This window comes from Dipteris shenzhenensis, chromosome 29 (genome assembly GCF_047967505.1).
Source record: "Dipteris shenzhenensis isolate YYH24624 ecotype China chromosome 29, Dip_SZ_1.0, whole genome shotgun sequence".
NCBI lineage: Eukaryota > Viridiplantae > Streptophyta > Polypodiopsida > Gleicheniales > Dipteridaceae > Dipteris > Dipteris shenzhenensis.
Window position 1 is genome coordinate 41,114,939 of NC_141624.1, and position 22,424 is coordinate 41,137,362.

The following is a 22,424-nucleotide window of genomic DNA, read 5'->3' on the forward strand; positions in this document are numbered from 1 at the left end:
GCTACAAAGAAAGGTGGCATGATGCTAGATTTGCCACTATAGGAACAAGTGCGACGTTAGGCCCTGGAATGGGTGGCAAAAGAGCCCCCTTTGATGAAGTCAATAGAGCAAGAAATGGTGACCGAGGTGCCATGCAAGGTACCGTTTGTAGATCCAGTTGCCCAATCAGAGCCGGGGATTGTTGTCCAGGAAAAGTTCAAGCTTCATCTAAGAGGCAATGGCCCAAATGTAGTAGAAGCAGCTCCACTTTTGGTGGCTAATCAAGCCAGGAGGTGAACAATTCTCCCACAATGAGAACCGGAAATGGAATCCATTCTGGAGGCACCTATACAGATTTTGCTTGGTAGGCTACTCAACTTGGTACCCAGGTTCCATCGACAATTGCTACAGTCCCTCAACAAGGAGTTCGAGCCGGAAGAGGTTGATGTATGCCAAGCTGATTCTTCGCATGTGCTCGCAATCCCTCTCATGGGTATACGGATTCTTGTGATTCTGACAAAATCACAAGGACATACTTTCGAGCAAGTTCTGGTGGATGGAGGTTCTGGAGTCAACATTGTCACCCTGAAGACATGCCAGAAGATGGGATGGACGTCGTGGGAACCGGCGCCGTTCCTAGTCTACATGGGAGATCATTGTTGAGTTAGGCCACTAGCGATCTTACAAGCAGTAAACAGGGATTTGACGAATGGATGGGTCGAATCACAAGGGTGCAGGAAGATGCACTCACCATGGTCTCTTTGGGAAAGATGGGACATCAAAATCGATGAAAATCAGCACTCTTCTAGTAGTAGAATTCTGAACCACACTGGTGGCATTGCCGACTGCCTTCTCTAATGTGTTTGCCGGGGACTATGTTGATATGACGGGCTTGGATTCAAAGTTCTATCAACATCAGGTGAACTTGAAGCCGGATGTGTCTCAAACCAAGACACGGAGGTATCGAATGAATCCGCATATGGCTAAACAAGTGCTGGAGGAGTTGGAGCACCTATTGAGGGTGGGATTCATAGCTCCAAATGAGAATCCGGAGTGGATCTTGCCAATTGTCATTGTGCCCAAGAAATAAAAAGTTGCGGCACAATGATGTCATTCAGACTTTGGAACACTCCATTCACTTTTCAACGAGCCATACAGAAAATTTTTGGCCCATATTTGACGAAGTTCATGTGGATCTTTTTGGACGACCTTAGTGTGTTCGGGACATTCACCAAGCACTTGGAGCATCTACGGAAGTGTTTCCACTATTGTCGGGAAGTGTCTTTCAGTTTCACTCCCATGAAATGTGCATTCGCAGTGCGGCAGGCTCAGGGGGGTGACTCATCATATGTAACCCTGTCACATGAGCTCAACAGAAGGACATTTTTAATATCTAAATTTTACAAAAGTTAATTTACATAAGGGAGTATTTAAAATAATTTTGGGAAAATTTTATAGATTTGTATAGAAAAAGGGTACATTTTATTAATGAAAAATTTATAGATAAGGGACTTTAGAAATAGGCCTTGAACGCACGTGATATAGAGGGTTTATACATAGTGACCCCCCCCCCGCCGAGGGAGCGGGCAACTCCTGAGTCATGTCATCTCGGTGGAGGGAATTGTGGTTGATCCAGACAAAGTGGCTGTGATCATGCAAGCACCTACACCAACAATGCCAAAACAATGCCTGTCGTTCTTGGGTTAGATTCACTGGCATGGTCGGCATTTGTGGTTTCTAGCTCACATGGCCATTCCCCTGAATGTACTAGCTCATGTGGAGCCGATGACGTCTCTGTTGATAGAAGAAAGTGATAGGGCATACATGTAACTCAAACGTGCTAGGCCAACTGTATCAGAGGCATTTGACGGAGGCCTTGCTGCAATGTGTTCAGCCTCATGAGCAACATGCAGTTCTGATGGAGGCACATTGCGGTGTTTCAGGTGGGCACTTTGTGGGACCGATAACTGCAAAGAAGATTCTACAAGTAGGCCTATGGTGGCCAACATGCAGGAAGATGCCCGATGGTTTGCAAAGAGTTGCGATTATGTCAATGGTTGGGTCAACCCACAAATCATGATCAAATGCCACTAAACCCCATTTTGCCACTTGAACCATTTCAAAAATGGGGCCTGGACTTCATGGGTCCATTTCGGTCAACTACGGCCCACACGCGGAATTGTTATATGCTTGTGACAATCGAACTGTACTAAGTGGGTGGAGGCATGGGCACTGCGAGATGACACCACAAATTCTATTCACAAAATGCCTCTATCGGGATGTGTTCATGCGGTTTGGTTCTCCGATCGAGCTGGTCAGTGACAGGGGTGCTCACTTCGTCAACAAATTGAGCGGATGAATTCATTCTACATGGTGATTCACAATAAGTCCTCTCCCTATTACCCGCTGCAAGCCAATGGATTGGCTGAATCAACAAATCATACATTCAAGCGGATCATTTCGCTGCTAGTCAATGAGCACCACATAGATTGGGACGAAAAGCTATTGGCCGCATTGTGGGCCTACCACACATCCTTCAAGGTGGCAACCGGACTGACTGCCTTCAAGCTAGCATTTGGGATGGATGCGATCACACCGATCGAGCATGCGGTTCTGATCTTGCAGATTGCAGTGGAGGATAGGCTTCTTCCACAGGAGTTTATGGTGTTCCGTCTAGATGTGCTAGATCAGTTGGATGATATATGGATGGAAAGCTATTATCTTACCCTAGAGGTTCAAGCAAGGCGAAAGCAGAGGGTAGATTTGGCTTCCAAAAAAAAGCTATTTGAACCCGGAAAATTGATGTTGCTATTCAATAGTCGTTTGGGGTGGATGCCAGGAAGTTGAAGTTGCAGTGGTCGGGACCTTTCTGGATATTCCATGAGTGCAGGTCTACTTCGTTCTATCTTGCAGATCTGCAAGGGCGCATTATCCCACATCCAATTAATGGCTTTAGACTATGTCCTTATCATCATGACAGGAGTCTTTAGTGCCCATTTCCGATATCTAATGAAGCACAAATTCCTTGGGTTGAGGGTGGACGAGGCAGAGCAATCACAAAAGGACATGTGGCAATGTGGTAAGATGCATGATGACAAAAGTGTTCCGTGAGGTCTTATCCTAGCTACCATGCAACACCTTGTCATCAAGGAGGGGTATTAGCGATCGGGAATGTAGTCTTTTGTCACTTTTCTGCATCTACCTGTAGCATTCCTCGTCTTCTTCATCAGTCTATGAGTTGTTTCAATGTCCTTCGCCTTCTTTGCTCTCTTTGCATTCAGCTCTCTTTGCTCACAGCTTCTTCTCATCACTATGGTGATGGCGCATGCACAATTTCATCCCTTCATACCATTAGTTTATATCGATTCTCAGTCGATTGACGCACGGCTGCAAAGGTTGAGGATTCGAAGCTTCACCAAAATCGATTGAATGAAGGTGAACATTCACCCGATGGCTTTGGCACTTTGTTAGCAGCTAGCAATCGGATCAGGTGTGGAGTTTTTGGGTCAAAATCGGATGCCTATGGATGGGGAGCGGATGGTGCAATCGTCGTGCTCGGTAGAGGATACGATGGCAGAGTTTGGCAACCTAGCTTGATGCGAGTATAAGTTGAGTGCTTGCAGGGATGTTCAGGTTCATGATCTCTATCGGTGGATTCTGGAGTCGATCTATTTGCAAGCCAAGACATATACGATTACTCTTAGGTCTCGTGGGATGATCGCAGTAGCAGAGCAAAGACCAGTGCCTTGGGCACGAATTTTGAAGGAAAGGATCCATGCAGAGGCACAGAGGGTTTCGACAGTGGTGGAGAAGAAATAGGCTGAGAATTCGAAGATTGGTCAGATTTTGAAAGTTTTATTTCCCTTATAGCTTGACTCTACTGTTACCCGAAGGAATACAACACTAATTTTCACCCTAGAGCCAGAAGGTCCTCTACAGGACATGGATGAAGGCCCATCTGGTCGAGAGTCTAAGAAGCTGAGGTGTCAACATTCACACAGGGAGTGCTAGTGACAGTGCTTCCTTCTATTGCCCCCTTTACTCCTTCCCATGCCGTTACGGCATCGACAGGGGTGCCTGTGAGTTTGCTAAGCAATGGGCTATCGATGACGCAGCTCACTGAGGTGCCTCCACTTCCCCCACCGATGATTTCCGAGTGGGTGACCGTTTTGGTGGCACCTGCAACGATGACTGTGGTAGGTACTTCATCAAGGAATCCTCTGGGTGGCGTTTCCCTCACTCGAAGATGGCTGGAGCAACTCCAGTGCACAACAGCAACCACGGCGACAACATCCACTACGATAGTAGAAGTGACAGAGGCTTTGCGGGTTACTATAGCAGAGGAGGTCATTGCGGTTTCCAAGCCTGTGGTGGTCTCTCCGACACCCTTGATTGGATTAACCTTGTGGCTGCAACCAACACATGTGCAGCTCCAATTTTGTGCACAACTCCTAGCACGTCTGGCTACGTAATGTTTTGTGGGGACAAATCCCTTACGAGTAACGACACTAGAGACTGAAGTTCTTTAGCTGTGCAGTGAGAATGAGGCACTTTAAAGTCAGAATGTGAGGATGCAGCAACTGCAGGTGCCAATGCACTATTAGTACCACAAAGTGGTCCTCAAGTGTAGACAGCTGATGGGTTTGATTGCTTCCATAGATGGAGTGATAATGTGGAGAAGGGAAAGCGGGTGGTTGTGGAGTCAACACCTGTTGAAGAAGATTTGCATGCAAAGTATGAGAATTGGCTGAAGACATTGTGGAAGCTATTGCTCGCTCAGGTAAGAAAGTACAAGTTTTGAAGAGGCAAAGGTGTTCCCTGTGTTTTTGGTTGGAGTTGTGTGCCCACTCCTTCAGCATGTCCCTACCTCCTCGCCCTCCTTGGTGGAAAGAAGCAGATCTGTTTTTGTAGAAGTTTTACAATAAGGATACTCGTTTTCTTGGTCCAGACTCTACATGATCCTCCTTCTTATGAGCCGATTGTAAGAGAGCGCCTAGCTACACAAGAGGAGCACTGGCAGCAACAATTGTTGCGGGGTGCGTGGATTGAGGAGGTACTTCCTCTTGAGTAATGGCGTGAGCATCAGCCAGTGGATTGGTCTAAACCGCATCCATTATAGTGGCTGATGGATATGGAAAAAGACCGACAGTTGAAGATGTGGTTGCGGAAGAGAAACTGGAGACTATTGATGCAAGTTCGAGTGGAGCTGAGCCTGCAAAGCGGTTGTAGTCGAAGTTGACTGGATGAAGTGATGCGGGACCGAGCAAAGTTGGGGTTCCTAGTGCACACTTGTAGCCCGGTTCGAGTTCGGATGAGGAGCAAGAGTTCAGAGCGATGGCTTTTGGGTAGCCTTGCAGCTCGAAGAGTACCCGAAGCGCTATGCGCTCTTGCAAAGGTAGGTGGCAACAATCCAATTCTTACTTATTCAATGAAGACAGATTCAGAAAAAGATGCTTGTTTTCATGCATTCTTTGTAATTTAGTTGTGATATTCCTAAGTTGCATCTGCTTCTCTGCCGAGGCTTTGCCCAAAAATGATTGTTGCACAAAATACACAAGCACATTCTGATGTCTATCATAGGGGATGGATATCTATTATGGATTTGCACAGTCCATCGTGAGTGCCATGTGTTATTGCATAACCATGCAGGTTAGCAACACTATGCGGGTTAGCAGTAGTGACTGCAAGGGGTGTGCACGTGTAACTTCATCGCAACAACTGATGGTTCGGTTCTCAAACGGTTCCGAACTGATGTCTTGTTCTTGTGTGCATGCTATAACTAGCATTCCGACTCCATTCATTTGGGATATATGCTATGAGAGATACATCTTATGCAGTGTTATGGTGATCTTTCTTCTTCCTTGTTCTCTGTGTTTTCAGTAGATGATGCGCTGTGTGTTCATCTTGTATACCCCGTAGTGTCTGTGCAGTATAGTGACGCTACATTAGCCCTATGGTGTGCTTGAGTTTGCAAAGGTGATTGTATGGTGCAAGCACTGGTCTCACGGAGTATTATTTGTTTATGTCAGATGAGGCAAGCAAAGAATGTGGATTGGTTCCATGAGGCCTTGTGATATAGTCTTGCATCAAATCTCTCTCGTCCATCGTCATGCTGTAAAGATTGATCTCAAGGTCAATGAGAGGTTTTAGTTGCACCTCAGGGGAAATTCATTAATTGAATATCATTCCTTGATTACATATAGCTACCCAGGAGCTTCAATCTTGTCAACCTTGTTGGAATATACAACATCACTTTGGCTACAAATACGAAGGGATGCCGTAGATCCTGCATGAGTGTGTGACTTCTAGCACGCTGCTCTAGCATCCATCCTTAGAATGCCACTCCAACTTATACTAAGACCAACTTAAAACCTTGGTTGTGGACCTAGGCTTGCAACTACATTATGATGCTAAGCTTTGACTTTGCTGTGGACAAAGGATTTGCAACTTCTTGCATGGTGCTAAGTCTTGTCTCCCACCAACAACTCTAATAGCTACCCTGGATCTTCAACTACTTGTGTTGGAGTTACCTCATCACTGTGTTATGTAGCTCAGCTTCATCTCAACAATTTGCAGTAGGAGCAACACCATTCACCTCTGGTCATGCTTCCTTTTTTGAGTAGAGCTCCCTTTATGCCCGCCGTTCTACAAATGGTGGTGGTATTAGTCCATGAAGTGATGCCTTGAATCAGTTTGGTAATCATAAAGAGATTGCTCATGATTTCTAATCGATAAGTCAACACCCAAATTCATGCTCTGAATCATCACTTGGGCTATTCATCACTTGGGCTATCAATAGGGTTACCTATCTTTTGGGTCCAAATTGGGACTCTTGCCTTTCAAAACCCAGTTTGGGATACTCACAAGCTTACTTGTCAACCCCATTTAATTGAGACTCCTTCCTTCCAGACCCCAGTTCGAGATATCTATTGGTACTGTGGCTTTGCTAAGAGGCCAAATACCTCTTGTACTTTGGCCATGCTTAGAGTGAAAAAAGGGGTGTAAGGTGGACAATGAGGACATTGGTCTTGATACCTATTGTACTATGTCAACCGAGAGGTAGGTTCTTGCATTGTGGGTAGGGTAGTGCACCCAATATATGCCACCATTGGTTAGGTTTAGTCTAAGTTAGCCCCTAAATTTGACCAAAATAAGATCATGCTAGCTAAAATATAAGAGGATAAACCCATCATGTTAGCTAAAAAAGGTTAGAAATTTAGCCTTGATTGAAAGTGTAATATGGCAAGTAAAAAAATAGTAAGCATAAGTTGGATGGTGAGAATGGCATAGAAGTATGATGTGGTTGGAGTGCGAGATGCCATTTGGATGAATTTGGGTAGTAAAAATGAGCAAGAAGGCATGAACATGATTGTGGCCATGATCTATGGCTACCTTGCATAACTTGTGGTTGTATCAAACTTTGAACCAATGCCAACCTTTGGGATAAGGTTGGTCATAATCAAATTTTGACTACATGATTCTAATCATCCATAAGGTGATTCAACGGTCGTTGTTAGCCCTCCCCCAAGTTGTTGACATTCACAAAAAGTGTTGTGTTACATGTTTATGAAGAAGAAAAATGGTGGACGGCTCCTTGACCATGTTGGGTCTCACTCTAACTTGTGTGATATGAGTGAGGTGCCTTGTAGGGCATATTTTGCTCATATTTCGCCCCATGGCTAGGCATCTTCTATTGTTGCCTCTTAGGAGGCAAAAGAAATTGGCTAGTGTAAGGGAGAAATTTGAGCAAAATGGCCTTAGCTTTCCGTTGTTTTGGGGGGCGCGGGGGGGGGGGGGGGGGTTGTGTGTGGAGCGATGGGGTTGCTTATCGAGATCGTGGTGGTGTCTACAGGGAGGAAATCCGAGAAATTGGCGATCGGCCAATGGGCAATTGGCTGATCGTTTGTTTTACCAGTATTATCAGTTAGTATTGATTGATTTTTGGTAGAGGAGTGGAGGTGCCACATTATTTTCTCGACAATTTTGAGCACGCAGTCTGCCACCACTGTGATTGGTTTGGCCGGTTTGTTGATGTATAAAGTGTTAGTAAAGGAGGAAGTGTAAGATCACAAGGTCTCTCTCTCTCTCTCTCACACACACACACACACACACACATAGAGTGCCAACAAACAATCACAATCCCACGTAGCTGGTTTCTTGTTCGGCCTTGTCTTGCGAGCCTCAAAATCTTATTTGATAAAATAAAATGATAGACGCACTCACTCACGCATGCGACTAGGGGCACGCGGCTTGGCACTACCCCACCCTCCCCCCGTCTGCCCATGTTTGGGGGTGTGCAGTTGAGGTAGCGAGGGAGGAGTACCAATGACGTGAGAGAGATGGTGTTGGGGGGAAGGCAAGGGATTAGGGTTTGTGGGATGTGGGTCGGGGCTAAAAGGGGGAAGTCGGGAAAATGAAGAAATGAGGAACTATAAAAGGGGCAAAGGGTCACACAAGCAAAGCGGAGCCGCAGGGCAAGCTGCCCCTCCCCTGTTTCCACTTTCAATTCTTTGCTTCCCCTGTTCTGCTTCTGCTTCCCCTGTTTTTTTTTTTTTTTTGCACTTCTCCCCTCCCATTTCCCCCTTATGGCTTCCTGATCCCCCAAAAACCCACAAAAATTTCCTCCCTCCCTTCCAAAACCCAAAAAATTTTTGCATCTTGCTCCCTCTTCGAGCTCAAAAACCAAAACAAACTTGCCCTTCCCTTGCCTCCCTTCCTCTTCCTTCTTCCACCATGGTTCAGATGGTTCAGTCCCCCCATCCTCCCGTCATCGCTGCCCCTGCTTCCGCCACCGGCCCGCCGCCCAGTCAGTTCCTTTCCACCTCCCTCTATGTCGGAGACCTCGAGCCTCACGTTGGTGAAGCCCAGCTCTACGAGCTCTTCAATCAGTTGGGGCCCGTTGTCTCCGTTCGGGTTTGCCGTGACTTGATGACCAAGCGATCTTTGGGATATGCATACGTCAATTTCAACAGTCAACAAGATGGTATTTGGACTTTTCTTTCTGATTTATTACGTGCGTTGTCCATCTTGTAGATCTCATCTCTCTGGCTCCACGTTGCTTTGCTTTTTTTCAAGTTTTGATAGTTCCGAGCCACGTTTGGTAGTCAAATTTTAAAGTACTGTTTGCAGCCACTCATGCTATGGAGATACTCAATTTTACTCCGGTGAATGGAAAGCCGATACGGATTATGTTTTCTCATCGGGATCCTAGCATTCGCAAGAGTGGAACTGGCAACATCTTTATTAAGGTTGGTGTAACGACAATACCTCGGAATGCGATTCTGCACCCCAGATGGTGTTTCTTTACAATGATTTTGAAACATCTCAACCTGTGCGTGTTTTCTTGCTGCAGAATTTGGACAAAACCATAGACAACAAGTCGTTGTATGATGCGTTTTCTGGCTTCGGTCCTATCCTTTCATGTAGGGTGGCCTTGGATGGTTCTGGCCACTCCAAGGGCTATGGATTTGTCCAATTTGAACAGGAGGAGGCTGCCCAAAGTGCAATTTATAAGATGAATGGAATGCTTATAAATGAGAAACAGGTATTTGTTGGGCCATTTGTGAGGAAGCAGGAACGAGATTTAGCAAATGCTGGATCAAAATTCAACAACGTATATGTCAAGAATCTTGCAGAGGCAACCTTAGACGAAGACCTAAAAAAAGCCTTTGGAGCCTTTGGACCTATCAGTAGTGCAGTGGTCATGAGGGATGCCGATGGAAAATCAAAGTGTTTTGGGTTTGTCAATTTTGAAAGTGCAGAAGATGCAGCTAAGGCAGTAGAGAGCTTGAATGGCAAGCGGATAAACGACAAGGAGTGGTATGTTGGAAGAGCTCAGAAAAAATCGGAGAGGGAGGCAGAGTTGAGAGCAAAGTTTGAGCAATTCCGCAAAGAAAGGGTGGAAAAGTCTCAAGGTGTAAACCTTTATCTAAAAAATCTTGATGACAGCTTTGATGACGAGAAGTTAAAAGAACTTTTTTCAGCATTTGGTACCGTGACCTCTTGCAAGGTAGATTAGCTTATCTTATCCTAATATTGTATAAGCTTGTTACGAAAATGATCCTTACCATTTTTGAGGCTTAATTCATCTCTGCAATGCTACACTGTCTAACCCGCCCCCGGCTTTTTCAAATCTTTGCTTTAGGTTATGAGAGATCCACATGGTCTGAGCAAGGGGTCGGGATTTGTGGCTTTGTCCTCGCCTGACGAGGCCATGCGAGCAGTATGCATTTCCCTTCCCTCTTCTCCATGCTTTCTCCCTCATTGAATACTCTTTATTTCTCTCCATGTGGAAGGCAGTCATGGCTGTTTCTGTTTGGATCTTGATAGCCCTAACTGTGTACAGTCTGCCTCTGCTTGTATAGTAATAGCATGCATATGGAATACTAGATTTGCCTCTATAGTGACAGCATGCATATGGAATACTAGATTTGAACGATAATTAGTGAGCATTGGTTTGAAGCTTTTAAAAGATGAAGTCAAGACTGTGCATGCTTGGGATGCTAAGCTGGGTTCTTTTATATATTGAAATAGATATGAAAACTACGGATCGATAATTAGTTTTATTTGAATGGCACTTGTTTGACTTTTGTGATAGCTGAAACTGCAGTGGATTGAAATCCAGCTGAGTGTTTTGAGATGCATTATGTTTTACCCTAGGTACCTAACGACAGATGCATGCTGTAATAGCAGCTGATTTATAACATCCATTTGGAAGGCCTTGTCACCTGTCTCGTATCATTTTGCGAGTTGCTCTCAGAGAAAGTTGGCTAGGCCGTATTCTTTGTAGCATCTGCTTAACAACATTGCTCTTGTGGCATTGCTGCCATTCACATGCTCCTCTTGTTTCTCCGTGCTCCCACAGCCAGTGCTCCTGATCCATCTTGACACTTACAGTTGTGCTCCAAGTGGCCATCTTGTGCTTTCTACAGTGGGAGTACTAGGCGAAGGGGGTAAGTTTTTCAGGAGCGTTATTTTTGGAAAAGGATGTCTCACAAGGATTCCTTCGAAGGTCCAACTATACCTAAACCAACACCAGGTTCTCCCATTAACCATGTTGGTTTATCTAGCTGCTTTGCAGCCGTTTTGAGGAGGTTCCCATGCCACCCTTTCCCCTGCTTCATCCATACTTTCAAAAGATGCCTTCCACAGTCTACCTGGCAACAAGTAGCACTCACCTAACACGAAACATTGCCAAGACTTAAGCATTAAAAAGTGTCCTCCACACCCCCCTCTTTCTCAGGTTCACTCTCAAGTTCCAACCATCTTGCCCATCCCATCTTCTGGCTGCTAGCCACTTAGAAAAGAAGCCCCTAAGCATGGAGACTCTTTAAGCAGACACTGTCTCCAAGGGAAGCTCTTCACAGCACGGGGGTTTATTCTGACTGTCTACTTCCCCTCATATTTTAGAATAATAGAGAGGTATTCAAGAACATGTATGAGGTCATCATGCTTTTTTAAACAAAATAAGAAACCTAAAAAACAGTGCAATTATTGCTTGTCAGAAACAGAATCTGTCTTCATATGTCAATTGTATCTGTTTCTTTGCAGGTTAATGATATGAATGGGAAAATGGCCGGAAGTAAGCCTTTGTATGTTGCTGTGGCTCAAAGGAAGGAGGAGAGACGAGCAAGGTTGCAGGTCAGTCTCGAGCCTTCTCTTAGATATTATTTTATAGTAATACAAAATAAGCTGTTTATCAACACAATTGCTCAATAGTTCCTTAGCTAGTGGTAAACTGGTGAGGAAGGAACCTGCGAGGTCACTGCTACCTAGCATCTGATTTTATTCTTTTTCCCTACGGGTGTCTTGGATTTTTGTATGCATTTGCTGCATCAGGCTCAGTTTGCACAGATGCGAACAGTTGTTGGCACTGCCCCGCCTGTGACTGCAAGTCCGGCACCCATGTATCATCCTGGGGCTCCTGGAATGGGACAGCAAGTCTTTTACGGGCAGCCGCCTCCCGGTTTGATACCATCGCAGGTACGAAGAGTAGTGTTTTTGGAACCTGCAGTGTTAATATCTGCCTGTTTGATTAGCTTGATTTAATTAATATTTGTTAATAACAAATTATCTGTTTTGTTTCCTTTCCAGCCTACAGGCTTTGGATACCAACAGCCCATGGTTCCCAGTATAAGACCTGGAGGTGCTCAAATGCCAAATTATTTCATGCCTGTTGTTCAAAGGCCAGTTGCACAAGGTCACCGCATGGGAGGCAGAAGGGGTGCAGCAGTTCCTTTCCAGCCTCAGCAGCAGCCACAGTTACAGCAACAGGTGATTTTATTTGGTCCAGATGCTCTCATACCAGTAGGCATGTGCTAGCTTTGGCTGGGTGTTTGAACAGGAAACGATTATGATTTTGAAGTGGTTTTACTTCGTGCTTTTTGCAGATGATCCCACGTGGGGGTAACCGTGCCTTCCGATATTCCCAATCAGCAAGAAACACTCCAGATGCATCCTTGCAGGGACTTAATTCCCTTGAAATGGGTGTTGCTCCATTGAATTCTTCTGATATGGGCATGCCTATTCCCATTACTGCACTTGCTTCTGCTTTAGCTTCTGCTTCTCCAGAACAACAGCGGACGGTAACCACCAGATCCTCCCTCCCCTTTCCCCCCCACAACAAAGAAAACGAAGACAACAAAAAACAAAAACATAAAGAAAACCCAGATTTTTGTAAGCTGTCATCGTCACTTCAAGCTGTTCAGTCAATGGACAACCACCCAGCTGAGTGGACACAGAATTGATTCTGGAAATGTTGTTTGCAGATGTTGGGAGAGCAGTTGTATCCTCTCGTAGATCAGTTGGAGCACGACCATGCTGGCAAAGTCACTGGAATGCTATTGGAAATGGATCAGACAGAGGTCCTACACCTTATTGAATCTCCTGAGGCATTGAAGGCGAAGGTTGCTGAGGCTATGGATGTCTTACGGATGGCTCAAGGTAGCGCAGCTTCCAGGGATCCTATGGATCAGCTTGCAAGCTTGTCTTTGAATGAGCCATTGGCAAGCTAGTCTGGTTTTTGGGTAGTACACTGGATTCTCAAGTTATGAGGATTTGAAATAGTGTCTTTTGGTATGATGGTTTTTTGGTATTATGTTTCATAGATTCATGACAGGCTGCCTTCGTTTATATATGTTATTGGGGTGTTAACGGCCTGGGTTTTGACAATTCCTGAATAATCTTGTTCAGCTTTTTTTGGATAACATACTCTCTGTTTTTTTGGGGGTATGTCATGGCTTTATGAAGGTTGTATAGGTGATGTTAATAAATTTTTGTCTAACGCCATTGTGAAACTCTCCCATGAATTTTGTTTACGACTGTCAGTGTTTGAAAGCCTGCCATTGTAAAGCTGTGAAACTCTCCCCTGAATTTTGTTTACTACTGTCAGCGTTTTAAAGCCTTGCACTATTCTTGCTTGTTGTGACATCATACGATCTGTGTCTTGAAATTGGTCTTCTATGTCCCCTTTAGCAAGCTTACAGGTGTAGGTCTTAAGAGTTGTAACTTCGTAAACGCAAAGGATCATGTTGAGGCAAATGAATGTGTGAATTTCCTTGCAGCTCGATGTTACTCCCCTGTGCCTCTCTTGTTGTGGAGTGCCTTGTTGGAGCAACTTCATTTGGCCTGTCTCCCACCCAGGATTATGTTTAGCCTAGATTACAGTTTTGATTTGTAAAGGATCACACTATCTCAAATGTGAGACAGGGAAGATACACTTACAGATGAGAGGTGGCCATAGGAATACACCCCCTTTTGGAGTGCTGAGCATATAAGTTCAAGGGACGAGACTTACACACATAGCTAACTGTAGGTGGACATTAGAAATTGGTATAGTTTTGATTTGCACAGGATCACACCATCACAAGTTTGATGTAGGGGTAGGAAGGATAATGCACTGTTCTAGGCATATGAGATCAAGGGGATGTTAGTGCCATCCCTTGATCTTATATGCCTAGAACAGTGCATATTCCACTATCATCACCTTTCTCACCGCTCCATGTCTAAAATGCCAATTCCCTCTATTCTCCTTTAGTAGGCATAAGAGGTGTCACCCGAGAACTATTTCTACTGGACATAGATAAGGAGGAATCTGGATTAGTTACTACCTCTTATATGAGTTGTCAAGAACAAGATGATAAGTTTGTCACAATATTTCCCCACACCAAAAGTACATAGAGAGTAAAGCCATGGGCTTTGTTTTTGGCTTTCAATCACTGAATTATCACCTAGATAGGATTGATCAATTTAGCAAACATACTCACTTTGTTCCATGGAAAAAATGGTAATGGTAATTGCAAACTCATTGTTTCTCAAATATAGTAAGTTAAGCTACATATCTCTATGTCAAGCACATATTTGTATATAATGGTAATCCCAAGCTCATTGTTTTTCACTATAGTAAGTTTACAAGCTTGGGAACTAAGTGGAGTTTCCTTCTTCCTTCCATTCATAGATCAACAAAGTTAGTCACTTCATAACATTTTGCAAGAACTACTTTTTGGATGTATTTATGATCATTGGGAGATGCATACATCTCGATAGGTACAGCTCCATTCAATAATATTTATGGTAGATCTCTTTCAGTTCTACTTATGTAGACAAAGGATTAATTTTTTGCAATTGATTATGAGAGACTATTGTTGGAGGTGGTGGCCTTCACCCCTCGCTTGGCTAACTGGAACGTGATTAATTGGCAAAGGGTTGTGGCAGATCATGTGTGTCATTTGGGAAGTAATCCCATAAACCTCGGTATCCCCTTTGGGGGCCTTGAATATGTATTGGCTCATTAACCCCTGTTTCTCATCCCTCTCGGGATTTTTTGGGAGGAGAGAGAGGCATGTGCAGCTAGGAGGTGGGGTTTCAAAGTCATCCTTGACACGTGCCCAAAAAGATTAGCGATGGCTTTTCCGTTAAAAAGATATTTTGTAGTGTTGCATCGTCAAGCATCTCTTCTAGTCTGTTCATCATGCGTTGATCTTTGGAGAAACCAACGTGAATGAAGATGATGTAACTACTCTAGTAAAGGTTTTGTGGAGGTAAAGGTTTCTCATGGACCCACCCGAAGATTCACACACAATCGAATTGTTAAAAATGAATAAAATTGAAAGACACAATCGAATTGTTCACTAGGATGCAGGTTCAGATGTTTAGATTGTTATCATGCTTATTAAGAAATGAAATGTTTTCCTACGGGTAAAGGGACGCCGGCCAAAAGGCACCCATTTTCTTGAGTACAAGGGCCGCTAAATTTCCAAACCTTTGAAACAAATATTCTGACCATATCTGCCCAAAAGCAGAACAGGACAGGTCTAGCAGTGTAGAGAACTTCTGAAATTCACGTTACTGACACCCTGTATCCTCATAACTAGACTTCCCTGCCAGAGTATTCAACTTGCACGATCCTACAAATGGGAGTCGAGTGAATTCAAACGAATGTCGCTAGCCACATTACTCGTAATCACTTTCTTGTTACGTGGTCTTTCCTTCCACACAACTCCACCTGCGCAATGCTACAGCAGGCACAATGGTGGCTGATATCTAGCGTTGGCTTCATCATTAAATGCAACAACTTCGCATCAACGATTCTGCAGCCTCTCCAAGACCTTTGAACGCAAATCAACGGGCCAATCCACCTCACTGCGCTAATCAGGCTGCAAGCAACCAACTCTTCCAATTCTCAAACATGTAGAAACACGAGAGAAACCAATAGAAAAATGATGCCCAAGATGCAATCGTCTGAGCCACCTTGTGAGTGCAAAAGGAAACGATTGAGAGATGCCTAGTTGTGAGGTGCTGCGACGTGTTGCTTGACGCTAGGGGCTATAGAGTTTGCCGATGTGGTCAGCAAGGCCTTTGCAAATCCAACCGTGTATGATTCTCGTCAAGCAGCGTCATGCATAGCCTCAACCCAAAAGAAGCGCAAGCTCTCCGTTAGAGACTACGATTACCTACTTCGATATATGTGGACAGTTTGTCACGTTGCCTTCTGGTTTCTTTTTTGTGCTTCTAAAATTTATCACATTGTTCTCTAGCCAATTTATCTCTGAAAATGTCTGCTAATGCCTTAGAAGCAGTAGAAAATTCCTAATGACTGGCAATCCTACAATCCTACAGCATAAAGGGTCATTTTCAGCTCTTGGGTGGCTTATTTCCAGCGAGTATAGTTAGCTATGGTGCTCAATTATAGCATTAATTTATGTGCATAATTAGCATTGATATATGCCCATTATGCTTAGGTAGTATCAGCTTATATGCTCACACCATGTGCTCAGTTAGCATCCGCTTACATGCTCTGTTGTTTGTTATTTCTTTTGTGTCTCTTGTTTCCTTTCTTTTGTTCACTTTAGCAACAAAGCTGCTCAGTTAGTGTTGATTGTCTTTCCGTCTTGTTTTTGGACAGGAAAACTCCACACATTGGATTCAGTGTTTTTGAACACACATTTCTGTGTCTCAACACAACACCATCACACACTGTTTTGTGTGTTTGTCAACACACAACACGATCTACTAATTTGTGTTTTTCGACACAAGGCAATAATTGCATTGGTATCATGAGCACCATGAAAACCAAAAGCACTCAATCTTCTATTAATGGAAGGAGCCCAACTTTGAATCGCCCATTTAGAAGACCAAGAGTGTTACCAGACCCTTTTCAAATGCCTAGCACCCCACCAATGGCACTAGTGGTCTATCCTTCGGTAGTTGCATGTGCAACCCCACCAGCAAGACCCAATTGTACCAAGAAAAGAGAAGAGAGAGATTGGACTGAAGAGCACATGCATGTTGCAATGGAGGCACATGAAAATGGATTGTCAATGCGAGCTTGCTCAAAACGGTGGGGCATGAGTTGGTCTGCCTTGGCTGCATGGTTGCTCCATGGTTGGAAGGCAGAACAACCGAAAAACAAAAGGGACCAGACCTGTACTCGGCACATCCCATTCACAAATGGTGTTCCTGGCAAAAGTTGGTGGGATGGTTTTTGCAAAAGACATCCAGAGCTAGCATTCTGAGTTGTAGAGCCACTTGATCACTCTAGAGGAGTGAGTCCTCCTCTTGAAATAGTTGCTTCATTTCATGACAACTTGGAGACAATGTACAATCTCCACCAATACCCACCTCATAACATATGGAATGCAGATGAGACTGGGGTGCAAGGCTCCAAAGATAGAGGAATGAAAGTAGTTGCTCGAAAAGGGTCAAGGTGAATATATGGACTAAGGCATGATTCAAGGGAGTGGTGTACCATTCTTTGTTGTGTGAATGTAGTTGGGTTTGCACTTCCGAGGTATTAATATTCAAAGGCAAGAAAGCAATGCGAAATTATCTAAGCCAATGTGAGGATGGAGCTATCATGTCAATGCAAAATAAGGCTTGAATGACTGGCCAATCGTTTGCAGCATGGCTTGAGCATTTCAAGAACTCCCTTCCAAATGGAGTCACATCAACCAACAAGAACATACTCATAATTGATGGGCGTGGGAGCCACACTAGTTTGGATATTGTGGCTAGGGCAACTGAATGGGGTGTTGATATTGTGACATTGCTAGCACACACTTCTCACAAACTCCAGCCCCTTGATGTGTCGATCTTCAAGTCTTTTCAAGAGCAACTTCAACAAAGAGAGGTCTGTTTGGCTAATGAACAAATTTTTCCCCCAAGTTTCAAAGACAGATCTTGTTGGCATATTAGTTGGAGCTCTAGCTATCACTCTCATAGAGTCAAACATAAAGGCGAGATTCCATACCACTAGGATCTGGCCATTCAATAGACAAGCTCTTTGTTTTGATCACTTGCCATGTAAGAACATTGAGGTTACTGTTCTAGAGCCTACTATGTAGTTGGAGCCAACTTCAGAACTTGGAGAGACTGGTATTAGTCAAGTTGAACAACCCAAAAATGAGGAACATTGGTAGAGGTTGATACTAGTCAGGTTGCATGCACACTAGTCTTGTCATCCCTCTCTACTAATGCTAGGCCCCACTTATGCCTAGCCACACTTAATTACATCCACCGTTGCAGTGTCAAGCCCTCTTGGTTTCCCGCCTCACCATACTCGCACCAGTCCGATTTTGGGATTATGGGCTGACGTAACATTCCCTTCCCCTTAAGAATGGTTTACGTCCTCGATAACAAAATATGATGTGGCTCTTAATAAATTTCACTCAGGATACGCGACCGCGGCTTCTTTCTTCTCTTTGCATTCCGCACGTCGACTCAAACTCCACAGTCTTCTCTTGCCATTACGTCTTCAAATCTGCCCATTGCTCGGGCCCGTGCGTCGCCCCGTAGCTATACAAGGGATTTTCTTCGCATCAACTTCCAAGGCTAACGTTGCAAATGAGTCAGCCGGGCACGACTGTCATCTCATTCTGAGATTCTGAGATTATGCTTCGTAAAGCATGCGGCCAGCCTGAGTGCTGAATTTGAAAGTTCTGCAGCTTTTTCGCCTCGCCGCCTCCATCAATTCGTAGCAGCCTCTGCCTTCATCAATTTGTAGGTCCTCTCAGATAATCTTTTAAGTACTAGCGGGCCGCAGTGCAAGTTAACAGCATGACACGCCTTAGTTTGCACACGCCTTCGACTCGATTCGCGAGCTACCGAAGATGGCAGTCTTCATCTTTTCCTTCGTCATTGAACCTTACGCTAGCCATGAATTAGAATCCTCCCTCCTAGCCCACTACATGCCATGTGGACTTCTAGATGCCAAGTGTCCTTCTAGGGGACCTTACTCTTTACCCTTTCTTGGAATCCCTCTCTAATGCTAGGCCCCACTTATGCCTAGCCACACTTAATTACATCCACCGTTTCAGTGTCAAGCCCTCTTGGTTTCCTGCCTCACCATAATCGCACCAGTCGATTCCGCGATTATGGCTAGGCTGGAGATTTGTAAAGAAAAATTAGGAGACCCCATAACATAATCCATGGCATTGTGGCCATCCCCATCATTGCTACAATCTTGGCCATTTGTGTAGGCCATTGCAATTACCAACTTGTGGGCTGTGCACATATCCAACAAGTACTCCCAAAATCCTATGAGATCTTGCCTGCAGAGAAAGAGCATTCTACAATGTAACTCCCTTGGAACAAAGTCTTGAGGTGGATCCACATGCTCATTTGTGCTCAAGATAGTGATAGGGTTGCAAAAGTGATCAGACCAAGACTGCCATCCCTCTTTCGAGGTTCTGATGTGTGTATGTGAATAACACAAGAGCACATACCTACGTATTTACGACAAGCTAGAAACCCATATGATATTGTCAATCTTGTGTCATAATGTGAATCAAAATTCATACATTTAGCTATAGTGCTCAAACTGATGAATTCCACAATTAGTTCTTAAACTCATCAAAATATCAAACACACAGTTCCAAACTTCTTAAGCAGAATGCTTTTTAAATGTAGAATATTTAAAAACTTTACTTAGAAGCCATTAGCCAAATGAAATGAAAAAGAATGCCCTTTTTCATTGTAATGTAGACATGCTATTGTACCATAAGAAGAAATGGCATGGCATGTAGTGAGTGCAACACAAATGCCTTATACAACTATCATTTCCTATTGTTGTCCTCCATTCAACTTCACAAAAAACCATGAATACATATCTGAATGCACATGGAAACATGCAAGAAAAGAGACCATCCACATTAAAATAGAAGGGTGGCACACCAAGGGCATACATATATTAGGGCCTGAAATAAGATACATGTTTCCAACACAATCCTTTGCCAAGATACCATGGACGATGAAAATTAGCAAATCTTGGGCTGCTAAATGAACTGATTTCCGGGCTAGTATCTCTCTTGTTTGAGAAGTTGTTGGGCTGCAAAATGAGGTGTTGTTGAGCTTCCAAGTGAGCATGGAATGGGTGCAAACTGAGCTGATGTTTAGTTGCAAACTGAGTTGTTGGGGCTGTAAGCTGAGCTAAGTCGAAGGCACTCCAAAGGATGTACTGATGCATTGCCCCAAGTCCCTCTTGGCTGCCCCATTGCTTCTCTCTTGCATCACTCTTCCCTCTCTCTTCCTCTCCCTCCCTCAATGTGCACCCTCATTATGTGCACATTCTCTCTCTCATAAGGTTGCATCTAGTTGTCCTCAGGCTGCATCACTCTTTTGCTCATATGGACTGCTCTTTCCTCTCGGCAAGCTACTTTTTCTCTTGTCAAAGCCCATTGCCTTGCTCTTTCATGGTTTAAAGATGGCTGCTCTTTCCTCGCGGAAAGCTTCTCTTTCTGTTCCCAAAGCCCATTGTCCTGCGACTCATGGTTCAAAGATGGCTATAGGAGGATCCCATCATTCATGGCTACATGTTCCTTGATAATCATAATCACAATCACCATCCCTGTCCTTTTACACTGCCTCTCAACTCTAGTGACTCACTTAAAAACATATTTTTGTAGAGCTCTTTTCTCCATAGCTATGGTATAACTCGTTTCCTATAATCTCTCCCTCTTTCCTGCCTGTGCATCCAAGAAGAAGTGGAGGAAGTAGCAAAACAAAAAATCCCTCTCTCCCCCCCTCTCTCTTCTTTGAAAGTTTGCACTCCCACCTCCTCTTCTCATATGCAAAACCTAGAAAACATGAATCTTGTATGATGCAAAGCTTGATGCAGGCTCCCTCCTTCCCTTTGGTTCATGTAATCAATTGGGGGGTCAGTGGACATGCGACGGACAACCTATGGACACTGAGGAACGATAGAATCAGGCCATCCATGGACTACTACTGGACTTGAGATGCCAGCTGAGTTAGAGTAGGGTGCCACACATCGTGGAAGTCTCACCCTCTAAAATGGTTGACTATGCATCTGAACAAGACATAATTTGCGCTTGAAAAGGCCACTTATGTGAAACCAATGCAATGTTGGAGTAGCCAGTGTCTGCCTAGCTAAGCACTCCCATTTTTTCATGTCACATTTCACCAATCGCTGGAGATGATGATTTCAGGGTCGGTGAATTTCTCCTAAAGTTTTGCTGGAAGGTGATGTGTGCATTGCAAAGGCATTCCCCACTCCAATTGTGTAGAAGAACTAGTGAAGTAGAAGCTGGGCGGCTTGCAAGTTAGAGGGGCACAACACTGGCCCCTTTACCCTATGTCATGCTTCCACAAGCTTCCAAAGCTTTTCTTAAATCCCTCTTGGCTGATTTGAGTGGCCCCTTTCTCTCCTTTGAGTTCTTGGGGATAACCTTTGAAAGGACAATTTGAGAGTTGCTTTTTTCTACCCTACAATTGTATTTGGGGAGAAGGGCTATGGATATAGTTGCGTCAGCCTATGCAAGGCTCTAACTCTCATCCTCACACTTGCCCTTTTTATTTTTTCTTCTTCATATCTGTGAATCCACTTTTTCATATCATTGTTATTGAGGATACAAAACTTCTAGAATTTCTCCCTCATCTCTTCACCCATATTTCTTTAAATCCCATTTCCTAGAGCAACCTCACCAATGATATAATCGTCATCCTTGTTATGCCAAGCATGTGGCATATTAGGATCCATGGATGCAAGAAACTCAGTGATGTATACCAATGACTCTTGCACAAGCTAGCCCTCTACCATGCTTCCCTTGAGTCTTGCATTTTACCTTCTTCAAAATTTTCATAAACTGTTCGACGAAAAACATCCAAATATTATGAATGGTTCCTACAATGGCACCCTCCTCTATAATGTGTACAAGCAAGTGTGTGTGAGTTGTCATAATGCTTGAGGTAAAGTTGTTCTCAAGAAAGCACACAGCTTTAATGGCGTCCACCCTAGTTTTCTCAATGCTCGAATAAGGAGATCACTTTTTGATAGATCCATCCATTTCACATGCCCATATAAGATTCAAAGCCTACTACTCCTTCAAAATTAAGTAAAATATAAGGTGACGTAATAGTAAGCATACCTCACAATGCCATTGACCTTGTAGATAGTTTTCTAACATCTTCTTAGAAGCATCCTTTGACCATAATTGGGAGGATAAATTATCCAAGCAACAAAGGAGTTATAGCATAGTTATACTAATGCACTGCAATCCTAAGAGCATCCAAGCATGAATATCCATTTTGAAATATGTAGAATACTTGTAAGAACTTGTGCCAAATCATGAAACATGTAGAATATTTATAAGAACGTTTTTCAATTATGGGACTTGAGACCAATAAGCTTATTGTCCTTTGTAAATGCTCCATTCAATAAATTCATTTGTCCCATTAGTGCCCCAAAAAAGGAAATGCCTTTCTTCACTATTTCCTCCTCTTTCTTGGAAAAAAATCCATGGTGATTTTGGGAGAATAACTCTACGACCATGCCTTTGGGACCACAGCTTGGACATCCTATCCTTTTCCCTTGAGACTTACTCCCCATGTGTCTTTGTCACCAACAAGATGTGCCCAAATAGAAGCCCCTAGATTCTTGAATATATGCATGGGATCCTAGAGATGATTGATCTGTGATTGAGCCCAATAAG

The 22,424-nt window shown here is 43.9% G+C and overlaps 2 protein-coding genes and 1 pseudogene across 2 annotated transcripts; all 3 read left to right on the forward strand.

Annotated features, from left to right (window-relative positions):
* Positions 1–2,349: 2,349 nt before the first annotated feature.
* LOC147882857 (uncharacterized) lies at positions 2,350–2,826 on the forward strand. The gene has a single exon (XM_087400520.1). The coding sequence runs from the start codon at positions 2,350–2,352 to the stop codon at positions 2,824–2,826; it is 477 nt and encodes a 158-aa protein (XP_087256646.1).
* A 5,606-nt stretch (positions 2,827–8,432) lies between these two features.
* On the forward strand, positions 8,433–13,261 carry LOC147882858 (polyadenylate-binding protein 2-like). Its single transcript, XM_087400672.1, has 9 exons — positions 8,433–8,962; positions 9,109–9,227; positions 9,332–9,988; positions 10,124–10,201; positions 11,530–11,619; positions 11,818–11,961; positions 12,073–12,252; positions 12,369–12,563; positions 12,747–13,261. Exons 1-9 carry the CDS (start codon positions 8,713–8,715, stop codon positions 12,990–12,992), a joined length of 1,959 nt encoding a protein of 652 aa, XP_087256798.1. The 5' UTR covers positions 8,433–8,712; the 3' UTR covers positions 12,993–13,261.
* Positions 13,262–17,153: 3,892 nt separating this feature from the next.
* LOC147882859 (MFS-type transporter clz9-like) lies at positions 17,154–17,819 on the forward strand (annotated as a pseudogene).
* Positions 17,820–22,424: the final 4,605 nt, after the last annotated feature.